This window comes from Leptonotus elevatus, chromosome 2 (assembly GCF_054856555.1).
Source record: "Leptonotus elevatus isolate MCC_2025b chromosome 2, RoL_Lele_1.0, whole genome shotgun sequence".
NCBI classification, from domain to species: domain Eukaryota; kingdom Metazoa; phylum Chordata; class Actinopteri; order Syngnathiformes; family Syngnathidae; genus Leptonotus; species Leptonotus elevatus.
Window position 1 is genome coordinate 34,186,434 of NC_141240.1, and position 23,919 is coordinate 34,210,352.

Sequence of the window (23,919 nt, forward strand, 5' to 3'; positions counted from 1 at the left end):
GTGATGATGACTTTTGTTCATGTCTGGTTTCTGGTTCCAGGTTAAAGTTCATCGTTTAAGACATAACTTGGATCGAATCTAACTGGGTCTTTCAAAGTGGTCTGTCAATTGATCGCAAAACTCAAGACAAGTCCAACATTTTCACATAATTACATTTTCCAATTTAAAATGAAACACTGAAGTCGTCTACTTTGTCAGTCCGAATGAGTAAGAACTTCAATCTCTTGAACTAAATTGCAGACGTTAACGTCAGTGAATTGTAAGGTCTTGAAAAGTCACATTCGGGTCTTTAAGATTCTGTCGCCAAACAGCCAAATCTCCCTTGTAAAATGTGCTCACTTGAAAACAAACCTTTTTTTCTTTTTCTTTTTTATAAATGTGACCTTTTCAAAAATGCATCCATCACATAGTGCAAATGGACCCAATCAAGTACTTACATGTTGCATATTTCAAATGTTCTTGAAACCCTTTGAAAACCCTAACCCTAAGCAATGTTTAGACAAAGTTTCAAAGTAGGGGCAAGTTTTTAAATCAGGGTTAGGGTTTCAAGCTAGGGTTAGTATTTCAAAGTCAGGTTTCAATTTAGGGTTAGGGTTTCAAATTAGGGTCAAGGTTTTAATGTTTTTAATGTAAATGGAGTGCAAAATTAGGGGTAGGGTTTCAAAGTAGGGTCAGTGTTTCAAACTAGGGTTAGTGTTTTTAAAATGTAAGTAGAATTAGAGTTTCACTAGTGTTGGAGTCAAACTAGGGTTTTAGTAGGTGTAGAGTTTCAAAGTATGGTTTCAAACTAGGGTTAGGGTTTCAAAGTAGGTTGGTGTCAACGTATGGTTTCAAACTACGGGTTTAAAGTATGGTTATGGTTTCAAAGTAGTTTTTTTTTTTTAAAGTAAGTGTAGGAATTCAAATGAGGTTTTAAAGTAGGGTTATAGTTTCAAAGTGTGGTTTCAAAAGAGAGTTATGGTTTCGAAGTAGGGTTTTTGAAGTAGGGTTATGGTGTCAAAGGAGTTTCAAACCTTCAAAGGAGTATGAAACCCTACTATGAAACTACTTTCGTATAGTTTCAAAGTAGGCCTATACTTTCAACCCATGGCTCTACTTTGAAACCTAACCATAATTTGACACCATACTTACTTTGAAACCCCGATCCTATTATTAAATTAACTATATATGATTAAAGGGCTTCAATTGAAAATAAACTTGATTCCAATCTTTTCTGCAACGTCAGTCTCATTGGAGGTCAGCAAGATGCAGCATTGCTTTGTACCAGACTGTACTTGACTTCCCCTGCTGGACAATGTTAAGAACTGCATTTGCTCTCTATGCACTTAAAAAAAAAATAAAAAAATAACTTGAAAAACGGAATAATCTTGAGAGTGACAGGGACAACGAGCAATTCAACAGCCACCAACATTTTGGAAAAACCAAACATTTATTTTGCATTATTTTGTTGTCTTCAACAGGTGTTGTAGCCTATTAACACTTTTAATAAAACTGACACTTCCCCCCCTCTTCCCCCCTTTAAAACATTTCTTTGGCTTTGTTTGTTTTGTTTCAGCACCGGAGCTGTCCGTCCGCATGCCGCACGGCGGGTGATGCTCTGCTCCAGCGTCCCCACCCCTCCCCTGCCTCCATCCTACCCCCCCCCCCGCCCCTTCTCCTCCCCCGCCCATCGCTCCCTCCTCCGGTTGCTGCTCTGCTCGGCACGCTCAAAACGCTCCGTCATGGCGTCTTCCAACCACGTCCCCCCCGCCAAGTGCGGCTGGTGGCCCATCTCGGCGATGGACGAGGACGGCAAAACGACGGACGGCTACGAGTGCGACGAGCCCTGCGCGGCCGAGACCAAAGCGCACAATAAAGACCGGCTGGTTCTCTACCACTGGACGCAGTCTTTCGCCTCGCAGAAGGTAAGCTAGCAAAAAAATGGAGGCGCGTCCCCCCTTGCTTGTATCTCAGGGTTTGTTTTGGATTCTCTCGGCGTGATCGTCCTGCTGCATGTGCACGCAAAATGTGTCTGGAGCTGCGCGCAGCTTCCATTCGACAGTTTTTCCCCCCCTTTTCTGCAGCAAGGCGCTCATTTGCATGACGTGTGGTCAATATTGACCGTGTAGCAACGCACGCATCATCTCCATCCGCCTCCTTTGCATTTGACTTGAGTCGCTCTGACATATAACAGGCTGAATAATTGATGCACATGACGTGCCCCCCCCCCAACCCCCCTTGCAGCTGTACTGTCCTCACACATGTGCACATGTAGCCTACACTTCATCCATGAGTGCATATGGACGGGCCTTGATTTGCACTGTACTGGCTCACACGTGAGTGAGTGCTGACTCAGTTTTAGAGTAGGCTAATATTTAAACTTGAAAGAGAGTAAAATAAAGAATTGTAATAAAAAAAAGTTACTCAAGGGTTGAGGAACAAACTCACGACCTTCCACTTGGGAGACTGCTATATTAACACCTGAGTTATGCCCCTCCTCTTGTTTGCTTATCTCCAAGAGGAGACCAAAAACAGCGTTTTTGTTAAAAGTCCAGCTGGCAGCCTGACACGAGCGATATACTAACACACAGCAAGCGCTGCGTGGCCCAGGAATTAGATCGGCTGTCTCCCAAGTGAGTGACTTTTATTTTACTTTTTTGTTTATTTTAGTCTCTTGCAAGTGTAAATATTACTCTAAAACTGAGTCTATTTGGTCCCACTCTATAAATAGAGACACATTTACTGTGTGGATGTGAAATATAAAAATATTATATTAGATTATTTTTCATTTCAGCTATGCAATCCTCTTCCATATCTGTTTTATTTTTTATTTTTTTGAAATCCAATGTCAATGACTGACATTTTTTTCCCCCCACTGTCAGAAGCCCAAGCCCAAACCAGTAGGGGAAAAAAAGTTCATTTTATTTTTATTTATTTGTTTATTTAACTTGTCAGGCATCCGGTTCCACTAATGTATTTTTATTTTTATTTTAAACGGGGTGTGAAAAAAAATTCCACTGGCGGAAACAGGCTCCTGACACACACACACAAAAAAAACACATTTACAAACCCACAAGAATATATATATATATATATATATATATATATATATAAACACAATTGCGCAAGACACCGAGCGATGAATAAGGTCGAAGGGGTCACTTTTCTTGATGCCAAGACGCTGTCATGGTCAAACGTTCGGGGATCAGTTAGAAGAAGCATGCGTTAGCTTGAGAAGCTGTGCCGGTGACGTGACGTTGCGAGCATGACTCAACTTTGCTGGAAAAGGCGGAAGTGTGTTTTCATCCTGCTGAAAATGTTGCCAAGTAAGGTGGATTGAAAAAGGACACGTTGACGTCCAGGACGGGAAGAGGCCCCGTGAGTGTAGATCCGTGCAACGGCATCGGAGGGAGCATGTTGAGATTTACACCTTTAATATGTCAGCCCTTCACCTACCTGCAAATTGTGCTGCGTCACCATGCCACAAACTACTGTGCCCTGCAAAAGTATTGGAACGGCAAGGCCAGTTCTTTTGTTTTCGTTGTATACTGAAGACATTTGGGTTTCAGATCAATTCATCAGACAAAAGTGGAGAATTGCAGTTTTTATTTCATGGTATTTACTGTACATCTTTTGTTTGAGAAGCCGCCCATGTTTCAAGTCAGCAGAAGTTTTGGAACAGGCATTATGAAATGAATATAAAGTGAATAACGTTTCATATTTGGCGGCGTAAGCCTGCGATTCTTTGAAATGCTTCTCCAGGCCTATACTTAACCCTTTTTCAGTTCTTCTTGGTTTCTGGCGGAGGAGGTCAAATTCATGCTCTATTGGGTTAAGGTCCGGTGATTGACTTGGCCAGTCCAATACCGTGAAATAAAAGCTGGAATTCTGAATTTTTGCCAGATATTCATTGTTGGATTTGATTGCCAAACGTCTTCAGTGTACAGCGAAAACAAAATAAATGACTTTGCTTCTCCAATACTTTTGGAGGGGACCACTTTCTCTGTTGTGGATGCCTTTTATTAACTGTGTCCTACATGTCTTCATTCAAACTTGAATTTATGGACAAAACTATTAAAGGCACAGCATTTAATTGATCCAGTAGTCAATTAGAAGTATAAACCTGTAGCCTTTACAGACTCTGCCACACAATCAAATCAAGGAAACTGGGAATAACATTTGGAAGTATTTTCATTTGGTAAATGGTCTTTCATTTAAATAGCGCTTTTCCACCTTACGAGGCCCTCAAAGCGCTTTACATTTGACTGCTCATTCACCTACTGAAATTGGGGATTAAGGATACTTTGACGGTGGCATGGGATTGAACCCACATCCTCTGGGTTGTGAGACGATCACTCTACCACTAAGCCATGCCGCAAAAGCGGCAATAGCAACCTGTTGTATATGTGTCGCTATTTTGTTACTGCACAGAGTGGAATTTCATGTTTATTATTATAATTGTTTTTTATTTCCAATAAAGCAATATAAAAAGGACTATTAGGGATATTAGAATTCTTTAGTTGCTTTTACATTAGGTTTAACGGGACATCGCCAGCCCCATTGTTTTGTCCCACGTTTACGCAGGCCCTGTACACCTGTTTTTTTTTTAGTCCAGTCAGCAAGCCAGTTTGGGCCATTTGTGAGAATTTGCTGCACATTTGATTTTCTGTGAAATTGCCGTGTCCCGGTTTTAAATTTTGGTCACTATTACTATTTTAAACAATACAGTCAGTTGTAATGATTCATTTGGTGTTTTTTTTTTTAATTTTGTAACACAACTTATTCTGTTATTCGCAATACTCCATTTAAATAAAACACAATCACAATCTTAATTGCATTATCACATATCGGTACTCAATATCAGGATGTAATCCAATATAAGTACTTGTACTCGGTCTAAAAGGTGGTATCGGTGCATCGCTAGCTAGTTTACGAGAGCATGTTGCTGCTACCTATGCTCAAATATCATCTTTGTCTTTATACATGGTGAAGCAGCATGTGGCTCACTATGCAATGTTATTTCTGTACTCCATGTTCCAACTCGTGACCATAAACAGTCAGTCGTGTGCTTTTGGTCACAAGGTGGCTCATTGTTTAGTAACAGCAGCTGCCGTGTTAGTCAGATCTGCTTTCCGTGTGTTTGCCTTTACAATATGCTCTCAATTTTAGGGAAACCATGTTTTCTCCTGAATAAATAATCATGAAAAAGTGAAGGTTTATTCCGCGCACCCTAAGCAGCTGAACCACTTGGCGTGTTGACGAGCGACTAACACCATTATGTAACAAAGTGTTGTTGCAAAAGTGGCAGCTTTGTTAGAAATCTCACCAAATCTTGGCATGAAAATCAGTTGGTTGACTAATTTCATACATTTTCATTCACGCCAAATTCAGTCCTGCGGCCCTTTCCGTTTAGTACGTTTGATCCAAGCCTGAAATTGAAATATGAAAATCAGGCATTTTTGAGTGTTGTGTGTGTAATCTAAAAACAAAAACTTTTTTGGCTCTGATGATAATCTCAGCAGCGTCTGAAGTGAATGAAGTGAGTTTTGGCGGCTGGATGTTGCAGGTGCGTCTGGTGATCAGCGAGAAGGGTCTCGTGTGCGAGGAGAGGGACGTGAGCCTGCCGCTGCAGGAGCACAAGGAGCCGTGGTTCATGAGGCTCAACCTGGGAGAGGAGGTGCCCGTCTTCCTCCACGGCGACAACATCATCAGCGACTACAACCAGATTATCGACTACTTGGAAATCAACTTTGTGGGAGGTAAGACTTCAGGCGGATTTTGTGCGGCAAGCCGGAAGAGACTGAGAATGTTTTTTTTGTTTTGTTTTTTACATGCTTACAGGGATGCTTTCAGTATGTTGCTGGAAAATAGTCCAGTTTAAAGCATTCATTTACTTTCAAGTTCGGTCCTGCAGTTTATGAACAGCCAGCTTGTTGAGCAATAACTTCTCGCGACTGAACCTGACTTAGAAACTTAAAAGTTAAAGGTTAAAAATACATTTTTCAAAACATCCAAGTTCTAAAAGATTAAATGCAACTGTACTGTATGAATTTGGAACATTGCATTCAGTTGTGTACCACGAGCACCATATTTGGACAATCATTAGAGGTGAGCTTCTGAATTAGGGCTGGCACTAACGAATCTTTTTAGAATCACTTATCCTATTGATTTCTCAGGTAAACATGGAAGTGACCAAACATTGGGCCTGAGTGTCGCAAATATGTTTTTAAAATTATTCTTTATACGGTAGTTTTGAGGATGACATTTTTGTAGTCGACTTACAAAATCCAAAATATGCAAAAATATTGGTACAAAAACAGAAAAAATTTGTGTAGACTGTAGTTTTAAGTTGCAATGTCACTATTCGCTACTAGATGGCAGACGTGTTTTAGTTGCGCTTATCCTGGGTCGTACACTGCAATGTATGATCAAAAATGTATTAAGAGCACATATTTTGCATGTTCGTCCATATTTAAAATAGCGTTTTTTTTGTCATATTTACTGGTTAGGATTCAGTGATTTGTCATTTGTGGACCCTTGAGTAGCTTTGATGAGAAATTGTGGCGCCCTCCAGCATTAAAGTTGCTCATCCCTGTTCTAGAATAGATTATATTGTATAAATGCGAGTGGATATGGTTGTTTGTCCATATGAGCCCTGCAATTTCTGTGGTATTGAAAATGGTTGGATAAATAACAGTGTATACTGTACGTTGTATGCATGCACACACTTGCACATCCTATATCCCATGTTAGAGTTTGTGAGGGAGGCCTGTCTTATATTATTGTCCATTCAGCCATTACGCTCTTACGTAATCTTCTGGGAGCCGAAAACCAGGAAAGATGGCCGACAGCCGCACAAGTCCTCCCTTGTCTTCGTTTAATCTGCAGCCGCGCATGACAAGTCACGATGTCCACACCATAAACACTGACCAGAGACTTTTTCATGTATTTTAAAAAGATTCATAACAATGTTTCCTTACTTAAAAATGGCATGTGACGTCAGATGTACGACCCCATCATCTCCATACAGTGGTGCCTTCACATACAAGTTGAATTTGTTCCACGCTCGTAATGCCAAACAAGTGTACTGGATTTTAAATCATCTTTCCCCATTGAAATGAATTGAAATGACATAAATACGTTACGGCCAACAAAGATTTTGTAATGTGATTTTAATAAGGAAAATAAACACTCATGTATAAAATCATGTAACAATAACTTGGACTAATGATTATTTTAATAATCCATCTGTCTTTTTTATTTATTTATCGGATTTTGATGCCTGTGTCCTATTTAGATACATGGTCTTCTTTCATGCAGGACTATATAAATCAGAAAATATTTATTGATGCGAGGGTAAAATCAGAGGATTTTAACTTCGGATGGGTGAGTAACAATACCAAGAACTAGTAATTAGAAGATTAGAAAATTGCCATTAACTTGCATACAATTTTAAGGAAAAATCATATATTGGGATAGATGGGTCTTTCTTTAAAATTATCTGTCATTTTATTTTTTGGTGGGTTTACTAGCGATATCAGCACTTGGTATATGTATTGGTGACTACTGAAGAGTTAAATAGTGTGACTGATATTGGTCTGAAAAAAAAAGAGGTATTGAGCATACCTAATTATAACAATTTGAAGTTAAACAAGGTCTCTAAGCAATTCATCGCGGACAAAAATTGTCGATTAATTTGATAATCAATTAGTTATCATTTAACTGATGAACTTCTAATAGTAATGTTATTAAATGGAATGTACCAAACCTTGTTGCAATGAAGGTCTTCTAAGAGAAGATCAGTCCAGTTGCTATCGATTCAATGCTTTGAGAACGAAATGACCTGGACCAATGAGAACATTCACAAGCACGTGTCAGTCCAGGATGTATCCCGCCTCCCACTCCGGGTTGGGCAATATGTAAATTCAAACCGTTTCATCCTTGTTGTATTGGTTCCTCACCTGCAGACTCGGTGGCTCAGCTGATTCCCGCGGCAGACTCGCCAGTTCACGAGCGAGTGCAGCAGTACCGCCAGCTGTTGGACGGCCTCCCCATGGACGCGTACACGCACGGCTGCATCCTCCATCCGGAGCTCACCACCGACTCTATGATCCCAAAGTACGCCACTGCTGAAATACGTCGTAAGTGAAGCCAACTCGCTGCATCGCGCAGGGATGATGATGATGATGATGATGATGATGAGCCCTTTTTAGTGGACATTTTCTAGTTTGCAGTTAACTTCCATGCAAAATTAAGATGTGGAATTTGGGGTACTTACCAAAATTTATGTCCACTATTTTATGGATTTTTGTGTACAGTTTATGCCTGGTTCATTTGTCTACAGTTTATTTTGGGTGTAATGCCACTGTTGGCCACTACTAGACGGTGGCACAAAAATGTGTTTGGTACTAAATTAAAAAGAAAGAATGAAAACAGGAAGTAGGCCAATTTCAAGCTCAGTTACATTTTTGCTGAAGAACGTTATATCCTCTTTGGTCCTGCTTTTCACGCCTACAGGAAGCCTTTTCCCCTTTATGAAAAATCTCTCCAAAGCTTCTTAATCGTTTTTGTTATATTGTGGGCTTACTTTGTGGATCGCATCACCTGAAAGAGCACCTGATTTTCAAAACCAAATATTTTTTTGCTCAGCTCTCCATGTCACACAAACAGCCCACATACCAGTTACTGGTGCCTTGCGCATCAACGTGAGACATTACGAGATCAAGCCACTCCAGCGTTTGCATCTTGTGCGTTTGTGACTGCAGGGCATTTGGTGAACGCAGCAACGGAACTGATGAAGTTAGACCACGAGGAACCCCATCTGACAGAACCATACCTGTCCAAGCAGAAGAAGCTCATGGTCAGTCCAGTGCATGAAGGCTTGCGTCTTTATTACCTTTTAAATCTACTTAGTATATTGTTACAGTACACATGTAATTTAGTCAACCTCTTTTCAAATATTACAAAATCTATTTCAAAGTTTGCACATCATCTGTAGCTGTTGATTAAGATAATGCTTAGCATGTCACTATTCGTGTTTTTTTTTTTATTGACCTGACCTGAGTGACCTCAATGACGTCACAAGTTCTTCCAGGTGGCAAAGCTGAAGCGTTTTTCGTTTCATTTGACAAAAGCAGAGCGATTGAGAAAACAGCTTTAATGGCTTGAATGGTCATGTAAGCCTTCTTTTCCACCACTGTAGTTTGAATGAGTTATGCGAGGTATATTGATGGAGGCAGAATCGGTGCCCTAATTTTCATTTACAGCTAAGTTGATTCAAAAATGGACATAGACGTTGACGTATAGTTAACAGGGTCATTGAGGGACTGAATGGCGAATTATGGCTTTTCAGTTCCTCTGTTTGTTTGTTTTACTCGGCAGCGCAATATGGAGCTGATGTAAGCTAGCATGCTAGTCATTCTGTTTTGTTAAATTACTCAAAAGACAACTCATGCAAGTAAACATTTTCTATATACTGTATTAGCGAGGAAATTTGGAAAATTAGATTCCTAGTCTGTCCCTTTAGAACAAGGGTGTCAAACATACAGCCCGCGGGCCGGATCAGGCCCGCAAAAGGTGTTTATTCCTATATCTTGTAAAGTAAAAAAAGAAATTGTAATGTCAGACCAATTAATCAGACAATTAAAACAAATAAATTCATAATTTCAGCAATCCTCAGATGAGCAATGTAACTCGTACACGGAATTGACCTGGATGTCATTATTTTACACATAACCTAAAGTTAGGGTTTGTTGAAAAAAATAAAAACATAGACCAACATAAATCAAACATGAACATGCTGAATACGACACACATTCAGCTACTGGTAACACAAACACATATGACACGTTTTAACGTCCTATAACTTCATGGACTGCGCCACACAATGCATTCTGGGAAAAATATATATGCAAAAGAGGTAGATTATAACACACCCTGAACTCATACGGGCAAAGTGTTGCGGCGTTCCATTTGCATTCGTGTTTACAGTTGAAACCCGCTATTTAGGGCTGGCCTGCAAATAGCAAAAATTTGTGGAGAACTGACGCCATTTTTTTTTTTAAGTTATATGATTTTACTGGTCCGGCCCACTCGGTTATATATATTCCTGGTAAGTTGGTAGTTTTGTCAATTTAAGTCAGCAGTCAATAGTTTTCAATCACACACTTGACAGGATATGGAAACTTCGGATGAGTCGTTAAGTCCTTAAGACACGACACAATGACAAAGAGTCTAAGTGTGTGTGGACTAAAAATAAAATAAAAAAAAGCATACCTTGAAACCGGTAACCGGCCCATACCAATTTTGAAGTGACTTTCTATAATACGCTTGGCAGGCAAAGATCTTGGACCACGATAATGTCAACTACCTGAAGAAAATCCTGGGAGAGTTAGCGATGGTTTTAGATCAAGTGGAGGCCGAACTGGAGAAAAGGAAACTGGAGTACCAAGGTAGGCCGGCACGACGCCTGTCCGTCTCCGTCCCGGTGACAAACGTCGGCAACAGTACAGCACTGTCGTTTCCCCTGGCAGGTCAAAAGTGTGAGTTGTGGCTATGCGGACCTGACTTTACACTAGCCGATATCTGCCTGGGGGCCTTGCTGCACAGGCTCAAGTTCTTGGGACTTTCTAAGAAATACTGGGAGGACGGCAGTCGGCCCAACCTGCAGTCCTTTTTTCTGCGCGTGCAAAAACGCTACGCTTTCCGCAAGGTCCTGGGCGACATCCACACGACGCTCCTGTCGGCGGTCCTGCCCAACGCCTTCCGGATGGTCAAAAAGAAGCCGCCGTCCTTCTTCGGAGCCTCCTTTCTTATGGGATCCCTCGGCGGGATGGGCTACTTTGCCTACTGGTTTTTAAAAAAGAAATACATGTAGTGAATGCTCTGTCGGTGTGTTCAATGTCTGTATACTTGTGATGTTTGAACTTTTCTGTAACATTTGACGACTGCAGGAAAACCGTACTGAATATAGGAAACACCGATACTTAACCCGGGCGAGTAAAGATACAGTATATGAAAACATTCCATAAGACGACATTCTTGACTGCACATTTTCGGGTATTCGCGGCCTTCATCCAGCTCATTTGCTCTTGTGTTTGACCTTTGTTGAAGGCATGCAACCACAAAATACCGCACTCCAATCAAACCACACACACATTCAGGGTTTAAGTGACCTTGGCTTGCCGCGGGACTCGCACTCATTACTCCTAGTTGCTATAAGCACTAAGCCAGAGGAAAATGTATCACTTGCGAATCGGGGCCCGTGTCCAAAACAAAAAGCAGATAAGATAGAAATGTATCTATTAAACCTCTGAAGCCTTCGAAGTTCTCCTAAACTATAAAGTGTGGAGAGAACTTTTCAAGAGCTTACAAGTTGTCAGCCCCTGACAAAAGGAAAATACAACTTTTACATTGCAATAATTACAAATAAATACATACTAAATTGACGTTATTCTCTTAAGATTATCATTTTCTATTTACAATTGTCCTCTAAAAATAGGACTATCCTAAAAAAAAAAGAACTCTTCTTAATTCCTCTCAGACTTCTGTTTATTCTCAAATTGTTATTCTTGTAAAATTGCCATTTTTTCTCTTAAAAAAATACTTTATTCTTGAGACATGAGATTTTTTGGGGAAAAAAGTTTATTTTATTAGATTATAAATTCATCCATGAAAAAATACAACTTTTTCTCATAAGAGTATAACTTCTAATTTTAGCTCAAATGATTACGGCTGTTCTCTCCTTTTTTTTTTATGTGAGCAGATTCTGTTAAAAAATTATTCAAATCTGATTAACATTTTCCTTGTAAAACTTGTAAAAAAAAAAGTATAACCACATAATCAAGAGTATTACATTATTTTTTTTCATAATGTTTAAAAAATATTTATATTCTCATAACACGACTATTTTATTGGAAAAAAAATTATCTTTATTTGAGAAAAAAAAAAAAGAATATGACTATTCTGTATCACTTTTGACAATGAGTTAATGCTTTAAAATTCAGTTTGTCATCATCATATTAAAACTCAACTCTTGGGGATAAAAACTATTCTTGAGCAATACTTTTTTTTCTAACAAAAATATCACTTTGCTAAAAAGTAAAACTTTTTGTCTTTGACTTCAAGTGACTTCCGTCTGAGTTAATGCTCTCTAAAAATGTGTTTATTTTAATCAGATTACCACTTTTTCCGTACTTTATTCTTGAAAAGTATGCCCTAACGTTTGAAAAATTATAACTATATTTAGAGTTCATTTTATTTAAAAAAAAAAGTTTATACGCGATACATCATACTTTTTTTTTTTAAATCAGAAAATATGACTTTACCCTTGAAAAAAATACTTTATTCTCCTAAAAGCGTATTTTTTCCTTGAAAAAAAATCGAACCCAAAAATGTCATTACAATAATATGTCGCATGTGCCCCATTTGTCTAAACACAGCATTCTAATTAATATGGCATTTGTGGAATATTAATTAATCAGCAAAATCCACCTGTTTTTATCCATCTCAGGGGGCGACCATGTTGCTGTCAACTGAAAATGACCTCACAGTTGCTCCAGGCTCAGGTAACAACCAATCAAGGCTCAGCTTCAGAAAACAGGTGAGCCATAACTGGTCGTTACCCGAGCCCTCAGCAACTGATGTCATTTTCAGTCGACAGCAAGTGGCAAAATGGCCGCCCTCTGTAATGGATAAAAACGGCTTGATTTTGCTGCTCAACTCATATTCCACAAATACACTATTCATCAGAATACCGTGTTTAGACTAGCGGGACTGCATAGAACATATTGTAAACATTTTTTTGAATTGATGAAATTTTTTTTTTTTTTATTCAAGTAAGGGTCCTAAAAAATGTGAGTCGAATCGTTCCCCCCCTTAAAAGTACATTATTCTCGTAATGACTACAACTTCATTCTTATAAAAATTTTTTTTTAACTCCTTTAAAAGTAAATAGTACTTGATTTATATAGCGCATTTCTACCTTACAAGGCTCTCAAAGCGCTTTACATTTGACTACTCATTCACCTACTGATGACACAGCATCAGCAATTGGGGGTTCAGCATCTTGCTCAAGGATACTTTGACGTGTGACCATTCTACCACTGAGCCATGCCGCCCCCAAGTAAGACTCCTACTTCAAAGTATTCCGACCAAATTGAGATGAAGCTGAAAACGCTGTGCATCGTTATGGATACGGGCCCACATTCTTACTCGAAAAACAAAAAGTGCTATGTAACTCAATTTGAGAACGTGACTAACCGCCATTTCCCAACATACCAGCTGTACATGTGTAACACACACACACACTTAATGTGAGCACCAGAGTTGATATCACACAGTACACTCTTTCCACTGTTCAACGCTTTTAACGTGCTTAAGCCACAACTCGGTTGAAGGTTTGCGGTTCCTGGCGAATTTTGTGCTGCCTAGAGGAAGACAAAAAACAAAAACAAAAAAAACAAAAATGGCACATCCTCTTCCACGTGTGTCTAAATGTTGGAACCCAGGCAATAATGAGAGGGAAAAATGAGTGGATTGAATCCGCTGTTGCTTGTTTGTCTTCTGGTTTTTATTTGCATTCGTTTATCATGACAAGGTCCCAATTTGTGGCAGAGAAGAGTTTCGTCAAGCGGAGTTTCATGACCTTGATGAGCCGTAACATCACATAGACAGAAATTGACATATAAAGTATGTACAGTGGTGCCTTGAGACATGAGTGGACAAGCAGCCATTTGGCCAATTTGTTGCTTTGACTAATTTGCAAGTAGGCCTGCAACTAATCATATTATTATATTTATAATTGATTAATCGGATTAAAAAAAAATACATTTAATTTCCATTCATTAAAAAACAAGATATTTCAAATGGACAGTGCAGAAAATCCACCATACAATGTTGATCATCGTTTTCTTAAGTCAAATCAGATAATCCATCTGCTTTCATGGAAGATGACATTAATCTGAAAATATTTACCATTCAGAGGCTGAAATTTTGAGGTTTTGGACAATATTAAATAAGTAACCGATTATGAAAATTAATTATCAATTAGCTTTATGTTAATAAAAAAAGCAAAACACCATAGATGTACTAACCTCTATATGGCTGTGTTAAGCAGTGCACATTAACAAACAATATGCCGCTAATCTCATGCATATATTCTTTATCCTCTGTAAGAAATGTCTAACACTGCAGTTTACTGAGTCACGTACAGTAGTTGTGAAAGTTCTTTTTTTTTAATTGTGTCATTTAGGTACAACTATTGATTATCTGACAACTCATCGATTATCAAATTAGGCAACAACTTTTTCCCATAATCTTTTGTTTTGAGATATCTAAACTCATTCACTCCCAGCCATTTTCACTGAAGCAACCCCCTTTGCTCCCGGCCGGTTTACTGGATTTTGACTGATTTTGCAAGGCCCACAGAATATTGTGTTCTATTGCTATAAAAACATGGAACCAACCAAAAGAAAGATTAGAGTCTCTTCTTTCATCAGGAAAAATATATTTCTGTTTACGTTTTGCAATTAGCATTAGAATATAGCTAAGTTTTATCATTATTCACAAATCTATCTAGAACTGAGAGTAAATTAGCTTTTTTCCCCAACATGGCCCTGGTTGATCTCTTTTGCTCTGCTGCCACCTGCTGGCCGTTTTTATAATAACTACAATTTCTTGAACCGTAGTTGAGAGGCTGCATCAAAGCCTTCTTTATGCTCTAGCATAAAAAACATTTAAACTAGAACATATTTATCTGTTTTCGGGAGCAAATGAGTTAAAATGGTCTAAATTGCTGGAAATTCACCCTCTCAACAGTAAATATTCGCAAATGTCTGTAGTCCTCCATGAAAGCAGACTATGATTATCTTTGGGTTGTATTAAAATAAGACTCTTGTAAACATCTGCTTTTACTTTGGGGGTGAAAAAAACAGTAACTAAGTCATAATCAATTCATGTGCATTTTCTACACTATTTGAAATGCCCCGTTTTTAGGATGGAAATATTTTTTTGTGTTGACAGACTGATTATTAAATTAATAATTAGCTGCAGTCCTAGATTTTATATGTTTTTATAAAGTCTGTAAATTCTGATTTAAGAAAAACATTTTGAGTTACAAACATGTTTAAACTTGTATCTCAAGGCACCGAAATAATAATGATCCCATCTCGATTTTGTTACAAATGTATTGATTGAGTGTAAAAATCGGAAGACTTTGCTATGATTGGCAAGAGGTTGCTTTAGTGGAAGAGCATTTCATGACTCTGCCTGTCACTATACGTCGCTGGCAAAGACAGGTGAACACACATTTGTTATTAGGTTTGGTTGGGAACCACATGACCTCTGCGACACATCCAGTTCCGACATTTGCATTGACTTATGACTAGCGTTTGGGCGAACACGCACGTTGTTTGCTCTCGCACGAGGAGCGGCGATCTCATATATGGCACAAATGTGGCGAGGAGGTTTTGGCTTGTGAGCAAATGAACATTGGAGTCTGATCAATTTTAGTTTTGGAATAACAGCTGCGATGAAAATAATAGTGGTTTTGTTTTAAAACAGCACTGCACATTCCATTCGGAATCCAAGCAGGGGGAAACTAAATACTTTGCTCTCCTTTGAATCACTGAACAAATCTTTAGTTGTATTTTTGAAAGTCACGTTTGTGTTGATCTTTTATGTTTTGTTTTTTTATGGATTTGGAATGGAATGTGCAGCATTTGTAATGCATTTGTGAGAATGCATATAAAAGCAACAGTAAGGAAACAGATATGGAGTCCCTTTTTGAAAGGCACTGCAATGTTGATATTTGCAAAACTCCACTGACAAAGCGCAAATGAAAAAAGTGGAAGTGAGCTTACGTTGATTTGATTTCCAGGTTTCATGGCGACTCCGCCTCTTGACGAGGCCCGGAACCTCGTGCGTCACGCGCACACACTCGACAAATTCTACTTGTGATTGTGGCCGTTATATCTCACGATAATATTTTTTTATATTTATATATATGCATTTATTTATGGTGCTTTTTATGATGTTTGTTCATAAGCCTTAATTTATTCCGTTGCCATCAATGACAAATAAATACAAAAAAAAAATTCTCATTGTGTTGTTTTCTTTGTGGTAGTCCATTTTAATTGTTATTAATTACTGCATATGCGCGAATGAAATATGTCACGTGAACAAAGTCTCTTCCAATTCAATTTTTTAAATTCACATCAGTGTTGATTTGTGCATCCTTACACAAGTGACATAATGGGGACTTTGGTCTTCCTTAATGGCTACTAATATCAGTGTCACATCATTTAAATAATGATGATAGTGATAATTGTTTGCCCTGCTCAACTTGCTGCACACATGTTTGCCTTTTTTATATTTAAATGTGATATTACTAGCAGCGGGGCATGCTGCAAACATAAAAAATGTGCAGCAAAGTCGATGCCATCAACATTTATGAAAATTTCAAAAGATTAAACAATTTAAATTAATTCAAAAATATTTAATATGTTTTTGGCACATTCAAGTGTATAACAGGAAATTATTTTCTTGTCAGTCTGAAGAAGCTCAAAAAGCATCACACATTAGTAGCGTATTCACTTATTTCCAGTTGCCTGTTTACTGTGTTTGTTTGTTTTGCAGTTATAATATGGTCCCAAGGTAGAAAACTGGGGCACCATTTTGTCACAAAGCTTGACATCATGTCACAACGCAATGCAATACAACCCAACACATCATCTCCCGAATTGATGTTGACATTGTTGGCATTTTTTATTTGCCTTTCATGTGCAAATTTTTTTCACTGAATTGTTGGCTTAAGGCCTTAAAGCGCCTGGCAAAACTTGTCTCTAAACCCTATGAGCGGAACGTATCACAAGCAAAAAGTGAGTCCCATACCGATAAGTAATCCAATGAAAGTTTTCATTTCTTCCGCAGTAGCCGGGGTGTAAGTCAAGTTAACCGTAAATATTGGTTTCAATAATGAAGTGCGTCCAGAATTCTTCAGTAAAAATGTGGCTAAATACTGCAACTGTGTAGCATCTGTGAGTCCGCTATATTTACCTTCCACACTGGGGCGCTATTATTATAACCTCGAGGAATCAAGTGGTAATTACTTGTCCTCCATTCCATTTCAAAGCCGTCAGTCTTTGACAGCTTCAGTGTCTACAAACATTTGTCTTCATAATATATCACTGTCGCCTCGTTCCGCTGGTGTGACGTCATCGCGTCGTGCATTCGCCATTATGTTTGGCTGTCGTAGCAGTTGACACTGCGTGTTCCTTTTTATGACCAATATGGTTGTTTCGTGTTGAGTACATGGTTGTACTGAGAAAGCTGACGGAACTTGCAAATTGGGATTGCATTACAATCCAAAGATCCGAGCACATGAAGGCGATTTCACTAAATGACTCAGTGAGGAACGTCGCCGACTATGGTCAGCCAACACCCACAAAGCTTAATTACAGGTTAATTTGTTTTTATTTTGTTCTTTTACGAAGCATGTTTACAGGTTTGCACATTGTCTTAGTCCGTTCCTATCCAGTCTAGCCTACACGCTAAACCGCATGTTAGAGTGAACGGTTTCCCCCCCTGTTACGGCTGCAATGGCTTCATACAACCACTTAGCAAGAGTGAAAAAAGAGTGTCAGCCCTTGCGCACACACATGCAAACAAAAACATTATGCCAGGGTATGTTATGAGCACAACTGTAATTCCCATAAGTGCATATAAGCTACAATGCATTTTCTGCATTGTCATTTTTAAACAACCTGTTTTAGAATATACGAATGGAAATGAAATATGTTTTTTAAAATATGATTCATTGATTAATTTTAAAAAATAAGATTAACCGATTATCAAAATAATCTTTAGCCAGTGTCCAGATTGAGTTTTTCTACGGTTGTGGTCTAACAGAATTTTCTGTAATTAGACAGGGCTTTGGCACCATCTTGTGGAACCTTGGTGCCATGTCAGAAAGTGACACATTAGGAGCTGAATTTGGCACTTGGGAACATTTGTTCGAAATCTAATCATCAGTAAGCAATTTATTTGTATGAATAATGTGAGTAGATGACTTAGAAAAATTGACGTGTTTGGGGATCATAGTTTGTGATATACTTACGGTTTAAAGTAAGTAAAAAAAATGGTGAAGTCAATTTCACACAGATTTCACTATTTTCACTAATGGGGATTACTGTAGTGTTATAATCAATTAGAATTATGAGGTAATACTGGTTCAAAAGGGTTACCACGTGTGTATCTTGAATAAAAAGCTTCCTGTTCGCAATGGCCTCCGAATAACTTAAATTGGAGTGTAGTGTATCAGCACATGAGTGCGGACGCGGCTAGGTGTGCTGCCTCTGTTCTTTCAGGTGCCGCTGCGGCGGGAGTCCCGGCGACCACGGTTTAAGATACCAAAGGCCATACGTCAAGTACCATGCCAGCAGCCCGCTCGCGGTGCCCAGCACCTTGTGAGACACGTCATGGAAGTAAACCGAGGTGCAGATGAACATCCACACCCAGATGATGACTATGAGGTTAAGCGCCACGTACAGAAGGTTGAGTACCACCCTCGGTAGCGTGGACATACTCGCCGTCTTCAGGGAGGCCATGGGCGCCGTTTCCTCCACGATGAACAGCGCCGAGTAGGTCAGGATGAAGGAATGTCCCGAGATGTCGTAGCCGTGCCAGTGTAGGCCAGCGCGCCTGCACTCTGCTTTGGACGCAAACTGGCCGCTCTTCACGTCCATGGAGTCGGTTTGAAAACACGAGCCGGTCACGTCCTCGATGTAGAAGAAGGTCTCGGTGCACACGTACCACACGGCTGTGGCCACCGCCAGGGAGAGGAGCCGTCTGCCGAGGAAGACGGCATTCCTGCTGAAGGCCGTGTTGGAGAGGAGGATGAAAGGAGTCAGCAGCAGCAGCGTCCAACCCCACGATACCTTGACAAAATACCTGCAAGACCGATAGAAGGGCGCTTGTGCTCATCAAAACATTCCTCAGGAGAGAGGTAAACAGTTCACATGCATATTCAAATTGTTCATCTCAAAAGCCACCAACAGCAGAGTCAAGGCCAGAAATCCTGACTAATTTACAGCTGATACAAAAGTCTACACACCCCTGTTCAAATTCAAGGTTTTGGGATATATAAAAAAGTGAGCTCAATAAATTAACTCAACTTCCTTGAGCAACACAAAGTTCCCGGGACACTTTAGTCCGTTGCTCCACTGTGTTGTAATGTTGTGTAACAGTGCATGTTGACGCTTCAATGCAGACCTCAAATTTCGTTTGTGTGTGTGAACATGTCAAAGATCATTCTTCTTTTTCCTCCCATCACCTCAGCTGAAGGAAAACAGCCGCAAAACATGCTGCATAAAGCAAAAGTGTTTCACTACCATCATATGACCTCTCGCAGGTTTAAACAACTTTACATTGGACCGCCAACCCCCCAAAAACGTAAAATGAAAGCACTGAAGTAACACCAAGCTTTGGAATAGTTGTATATGTATATAAACATATGTGGAAAAACACACCAATTATGACAACAAAACACTCAACAATAAACCACCACCTAAGTTGAATAATAGTAGCAGAGAGACTGCCCTGACCTCGGCAGGCTAACAACAAACTAGCAAGCTTAAGCTCTACTCACTCGTTGAGGAAATTTCTCCTGCTGCTGAAATAAGTCTGCGGCATGAGCTGGAGCTCTTTGAGAATGGAGCCCACGACTGAAATGATCAAAAACATCCACGGGAATTTGTGTCTGACGGCTGGTATCCTCCACAGAGTCACCAAGTTGCACACGACGACGTCCACCGCCGCCATGTTGACACCCTCTGACCGGGATAGACTAGTGCTTCTTCAGCGCTCCTTTGCTTGACAAAACAACCTCTACACGGCGCTTTACTGCCTCCTGCTGGTGAGAAATTAAATGCCGTTTCTTCACAAGTACTGTACAGTGATTCGGCACAAACAGATTAGCATGTCTCGCAGATTCTTATTTTTTCATTAGTTTCCTTTTTTTTTGGTAATGTTTGGCGGGGGGGGGGGGGGGGGTCTCCCCGTTATTAGGGTTAGGGTTTTGAAGTACAATTTTAAACTAGGATTGGGGTTTCAAATTAGGTTTTTAAACTGGGTTGGCAGTTGATGTGAAAGTGCTACCATGATGAGACGGGTTGAAAGAAGGGTTTCAAACTGAGCGTAGTGTTTCAAAGTAGGGTTTCAGTCTTAGCTCAGGTTTTAAATCAGGGTTTTCAACTAGGGTTAGTGGTTTAGAAGACTTGGAAGGAGAAGCTGTATTGTTTCTGACACCGAATTTTGAATACTGCTGACAAAAAGTCTTCCGCTTTATTTCTCTTGGCTCATTCAAACTGCATGTTGTCTTCCATGTGGCACAGTTGCATAAACTGCAGTTTTGTCCCCACACCACTTGCTCTAGTTTGACATAGTAGATAGAAGACAAAGAAGTGATTAAGCCATGTGGTGCTTTGGCTTTTTTTCACAATGTGGGAAGTCCATCCATCCATTTTCTTAACCGCTTGTCCTCACAAGGGTCGCGGGGGTGCTGGAGCCTATCCCAGCTGGCTTCGGGCAGTAGGCCGGGTACACCCTGAACTGGTTGCCAGCCAATCGCAGGGCAACAATGTGGGAAGTGAAATATAATAATAATAATAATTCAGAATATGGATTTTTTTTTTTACATCTGATATTAAAAGTGCCAATGGTAATTGAAGGATAGACTGAAAACCAACTTAGCACGGGATTTATTTACAATAAAAACAACAACAAACATTTGCTTCATGAACTATACTTGTTTTTGATAAGGCAACTGAAAGGATCCAGATAAAGTACAGATCTTCCCTTTTATACAATGGTCAGAAAATAATTTGGAATCATTGTAATCCAAAAGCTCTCAAAAATACAATTTCAAAGGTACAGATCTGGAAAATAATACATTGTTGATTTGGTCAAGCCTTTTTGTTTTTGATTTTGTTTAGAACAACTACAACAACAACAACAAAACTATTTACACAATCAGTAGTTGAATTTGGAGCATTTTCTTTTCATCTTCGAATCAAATAACAATTTCTTGTACCGAGTTGACCCTGAAGAGTTTCACAGTTCAAAACATTCAAATTCACTCCAAAGGAAAAACACATTTCAAGCTTGGGACAATAACAACGTTGCAGTTAATGTCCGTCCAAAAACAACCAACTCAATCAATAAATAAAACAAGGAAACTAGAAGATAACATAGACAGTGGTCAAGAAACAAAAAGCATGAAAACGAAGTGAATGGTGGATGCTTCCAAAAGTTTATAGCACATCTCGGCCACACTGGAGTGACTCAAGTGATCCCATTGCAATCCTGCCTCCTTCCATTGTTGGACCTTTGACTACATGAACTGATGAGGGGCAAACACATTACAGTTGAAGGCCTTTTCATTTGACTTGTGATACATTTTTTTCATGCTCTCAATGAAGTCCGAAGATGGGAATCACACAAAAAAAAAAGTCAGATGTGAAAAGAAATACAGTGGTGCCTTCAAACACAAGTTTAATTCCATCTGTGACTACTCGTATCTATAATAATTTTTACCCACTGACTGAAATAAATAGACATGCTAAAATCCCCCAAAATGTTTGCAACATGTTTATTTGTGTATAAATGTGTGTGAGAAAAATATCACTCTATATTACACTTCATAAAACAGAGAGTAGTGGCATAATTAAATAGAGTGTAAATAAGTAACGGTAAATATTTTTTGCGTCATGCAACCAAATGTGCTCTTCTGCGCTCTCTAGTGCACCAACCTTGGCCACCAGGTGGCAGTATAATACAGTCATAAAAACAAACGAAGAAGAGGTAGAGGGCATGAATAGCGAAAATCCACAAATTATTGATGCTGATCATTATTGATTATTTTACAATATATATATATATATATATATATATATATATATATATATATATATATATATATATATATATATATATATATGCCAAATAAGGTTGGCTTTCTATAAAATGCATAAAGGTGAATCTGCAAATGCTGAACCCCTAATATGCGGGGTCCATGTCGTTGTTTTTCAAAGAGTATAAAAAAACATATGCCAATGAGATTTTTATTTCTCGACATGTTTTATTCACCCACTTGAGTTCAAATATCTGTTGCTATCAATGCTAATTTTGAGCTGTTTTCCATTATGTGTCAGTATTAAACTAGCGTGGGCATTTCTAAAGCAAAGCTGTTTGGTTGTTTGAGATGGACAACTTTTAATCTTAATTATTTTTATTCTTTCTTTAGTTTGGCAGTAAACGTCAACTGGGATTGATTGTAAACATCTTGAAGCTTCTTTCTTGAAAATGTGTTCACTCTCTGCCAAACTGCTGCTTGTTGTGAAGTGTGTTAAGTGTGACGCCACCACACGGCGCTCGTGCTTGCAAGTCAAAGCAAAAAAAAAAAATCGTCCAAATGATGGCTTGTATCTCAAAAGAGGTGGGCTCACTCATGTCTCAAGGCACTACTGTATCACTTTGGAACACCATTTTGCTGTGTGTTGGAACACCAATTTGGCTATTTGTGTGATGTAGTTAGGTATAATGTTTCATATGCTTTTATTGATTATGTTACAGTTGTATCTGTAGTGCATTTCGTACTCTTTAACTTTTATTTATTCCTGGGCTGTAACATCATGCAAAGAGACTGTTGATGAAAACTAGCCTGTCAGCTAACTTGGGTGCAATTACATTTATTAAAAAACCTACACTGTCCCTTTTCAAAAATAAAGAATTTGAATGAAACCAGTAAAAAGCTGCAAGATCCTTTTGACAAGAGTCCCACGGCTCCCTCTTCATCCCGTGGAGTCGGAACACTCAAGGAGCCAAATTGCATTTCAGGTTGCGAGAACCGTGAGTGAGCATTCGCTGCTCAGTGACAAAGAATCGAGTGTCAGGAAATCACACTCGGCAAAAGTTTGGCCCTCCTGGCGCTCACCCGCCGTATGTGTTGACACATGTAGCGCCGGGGGCCGTCACCGAGCGGCCGTCAGGCGATCGCCCGCTGCTCTTCTCCCGCGTTCAGCACATCGGTCATGGCCAACGCCGGCACTTGGCTCATCTCCTGGAGGGACTGTGATCTATGGGAATGCTTTGGAAGAAGAGGAGATGAAAAATGTCAGTCAAAAGTTGTACACAAAATTTTAAAAAAGTCTGCTGGGATGATGGTCAAACCTGAAGATGGAAATCCGCGATGCAAGCAGGTGGGCCGAGCTAACAGTTCTGCACACAAAGCAATCAAAGCGCAACTAAATGAGAGTAGCACTCGGCACACGGTCGTGCCTTGAGTCAATTGGATTATATTTTTGCTTAGACTTGTGAACGTAAATCTGAGATAAAGCGCTTTATATGATGACAGTGAACTGATTTTTTTAAAACAATCAACAGCTTAACGCTAACACAAAATGCCATTAATGGGCTAACAATTAGCATCGACAGTCAACGTGCCATTAATTGTGAAACTATTCTACTTTGTTTGCGTCAGCATGGCTGTTTTATACTGCCCCCTGGTGGCCAAGGCGGGCACACCAAGAAGCGTAGGACAACAAACTTAAGTGAAAGATGAAATCACAATGCACAAACTGCTTAGTTCTTTTTTAACTCATGTTTATTTCAAACATGCAGTCATAAAACAAGAACTGAAAAAAACTAAACAAAAATCTAAAATATAAATATCCCAAATAAAAACTACCTGCTACTGCTACCCTGAAAGGAAATAAAGACGCATACTTAAATTTAATGATCTTTAATGTTACTACTCAATTTTCATAAAAGTACAATATTATAGCGTGCTAGTTCTCTAATAAAAAAAAACACACTCCCCACTCATTTCAATGGGGAAAGATTTTTTTGGAGTTACAAATGTGGTCACGAAACGAATTAAACTCG

General features: G+C 39.2%; 3 protein-coding genes and 1 long non-coding RNA gene across 18 annotated transcripts in view; 1 reads left to right on the plus strand and 3 right to left on the minus strand.

Annotated features, from left to right (window-relative positions):
- Window positions 1-1,677: 1,677 nt before the first annotated feature.
- On the plus strand, window positions 1,678-16,062 carry gdap1l1 (ganglioside induced differentiation associated protein 1-like 1). The gene is made up of 6 exons (XM_086067746.1): window positions 1,678-1,904; window positions 5,546-5,738; window positions 7,947-8,120; window positions 8,745-8,839; window positions 10,316-10,430; window positions 10,512-16,062. Exons 1-6 carry the CDS (start codon window positions 1,722-1,724, stop codon window positions 10,853-10,855), a joined length of 1,104 nt encoding a protein of 367 aa, XP_085923872.1. The 5' UTR covers window positions 1,678-1,721; the 3' UTR covers window positions 10,856-16,062.
- Window positions 5,848-12,647, minus strand: LOC147179750 (uncharacterized). The gene is made up of 3 exons (XR_015094017.1): window positions 8,659-12,647; window positions 7,941-8,084; window positions 5,848-7,822 (listed from the first exon to the last, which is right to left on the minus strand). It is a non-coding gene; the product is annotated as an uncharacterized LOC147179750 (long non-coding RNA).
- fitm2 (fat storage inducing transmembrane protein 2) lies at window positions 13,528-19,814 on the minus strand. The gene is made up of 2 exons (XM_086067747.1): window positions 19,625-19,814; window positions 13,528-18,927 (listed from the first exon to the last, which is right to left on the minus strand). The coding sequence occupies exons 1-2, from the start codon at window positions 19,795-19,797 to the stop codon at window positions 18,318-18,320; spliced, it is 783 nt and encodes a 260-aa protein (XP_085923873.1). The 5' UTR covers window positions 19,798-19,814; the 3' UTR covers window positions 13,528-18,317.
- Window positions 19,815-20,718: 904 nt separating this feature from the next.
- Window positions 20,719-23,919, minus strand: part of rap1gapa (RAP1 GTPase activating protein a) — a 76,071-nt gene continuing 72,870 nt past the window's right edge. For all 15 annotated transcript variants that reach the window (XM_086066899.1, XM_086066898.1, XM_086066889.1 and 12 more), the window contains 2 exons: window positions 23,206-23,253; window positions 20,719-23,122 (listed from right to left, as the gene is read on the minus strand). In XM_086066899.1, the coding sequence (XP_085923025.1) occupies window positions 23,245-23,253 (9 nt within the window). In that variant the 3' untranslated portion in view covers window positions 20,719-23,122; window positions 23,206-23,244. The remainder of the gene's footprint in view (window positions 23,123-23,205; window positions 23,254-23,919) is intronic.

What these genes read in the sequence shown, in the direction of transcription:
- gdap1l1 (XM_086067746.1), top strand. Translation starts at nt 1,722, where the DNA reads ATGGCGTCTTCCAACCACGTCCCCCCCGCCAAGTGCGGCTGGTGGCCC. An exon ending in GGAAATCAACTTTGTGGGAG is followed by an intron (nt 5,739 to 7,946) that starts GTAAGACTTCAG and finishes CCTCACCTGCAG; the next exon opens with ACTCGGTGGCTCAGCTGATT. An exon ending in AAGGAAACTGGAGTACCAAG is followed by an intron (nt 10,431 to 10,511) that starts GTAGGCCGGCAC and finishes TTCCCCTGGCAG; the next exon opens with GTCAAAAGTGTGAGTTGTGG.
- fitm2 (XM_086067747.1), bottom strand. Translation starts at nt 19,797, where the DNA reads ATGGCGGCGGTGGACGTCGTCGTGTGCAACTTGGTGACTCTGTGGAGG. An exon ending in AGGAGAAATTTCCTCAACGA is followed by an intron (nt 18,928 to 19,624) that starts GTGAGTAGAGCT and finishes TCGGTCTTGCAG; the next exon opens with GTATTTTGTCAAGGTATCGT.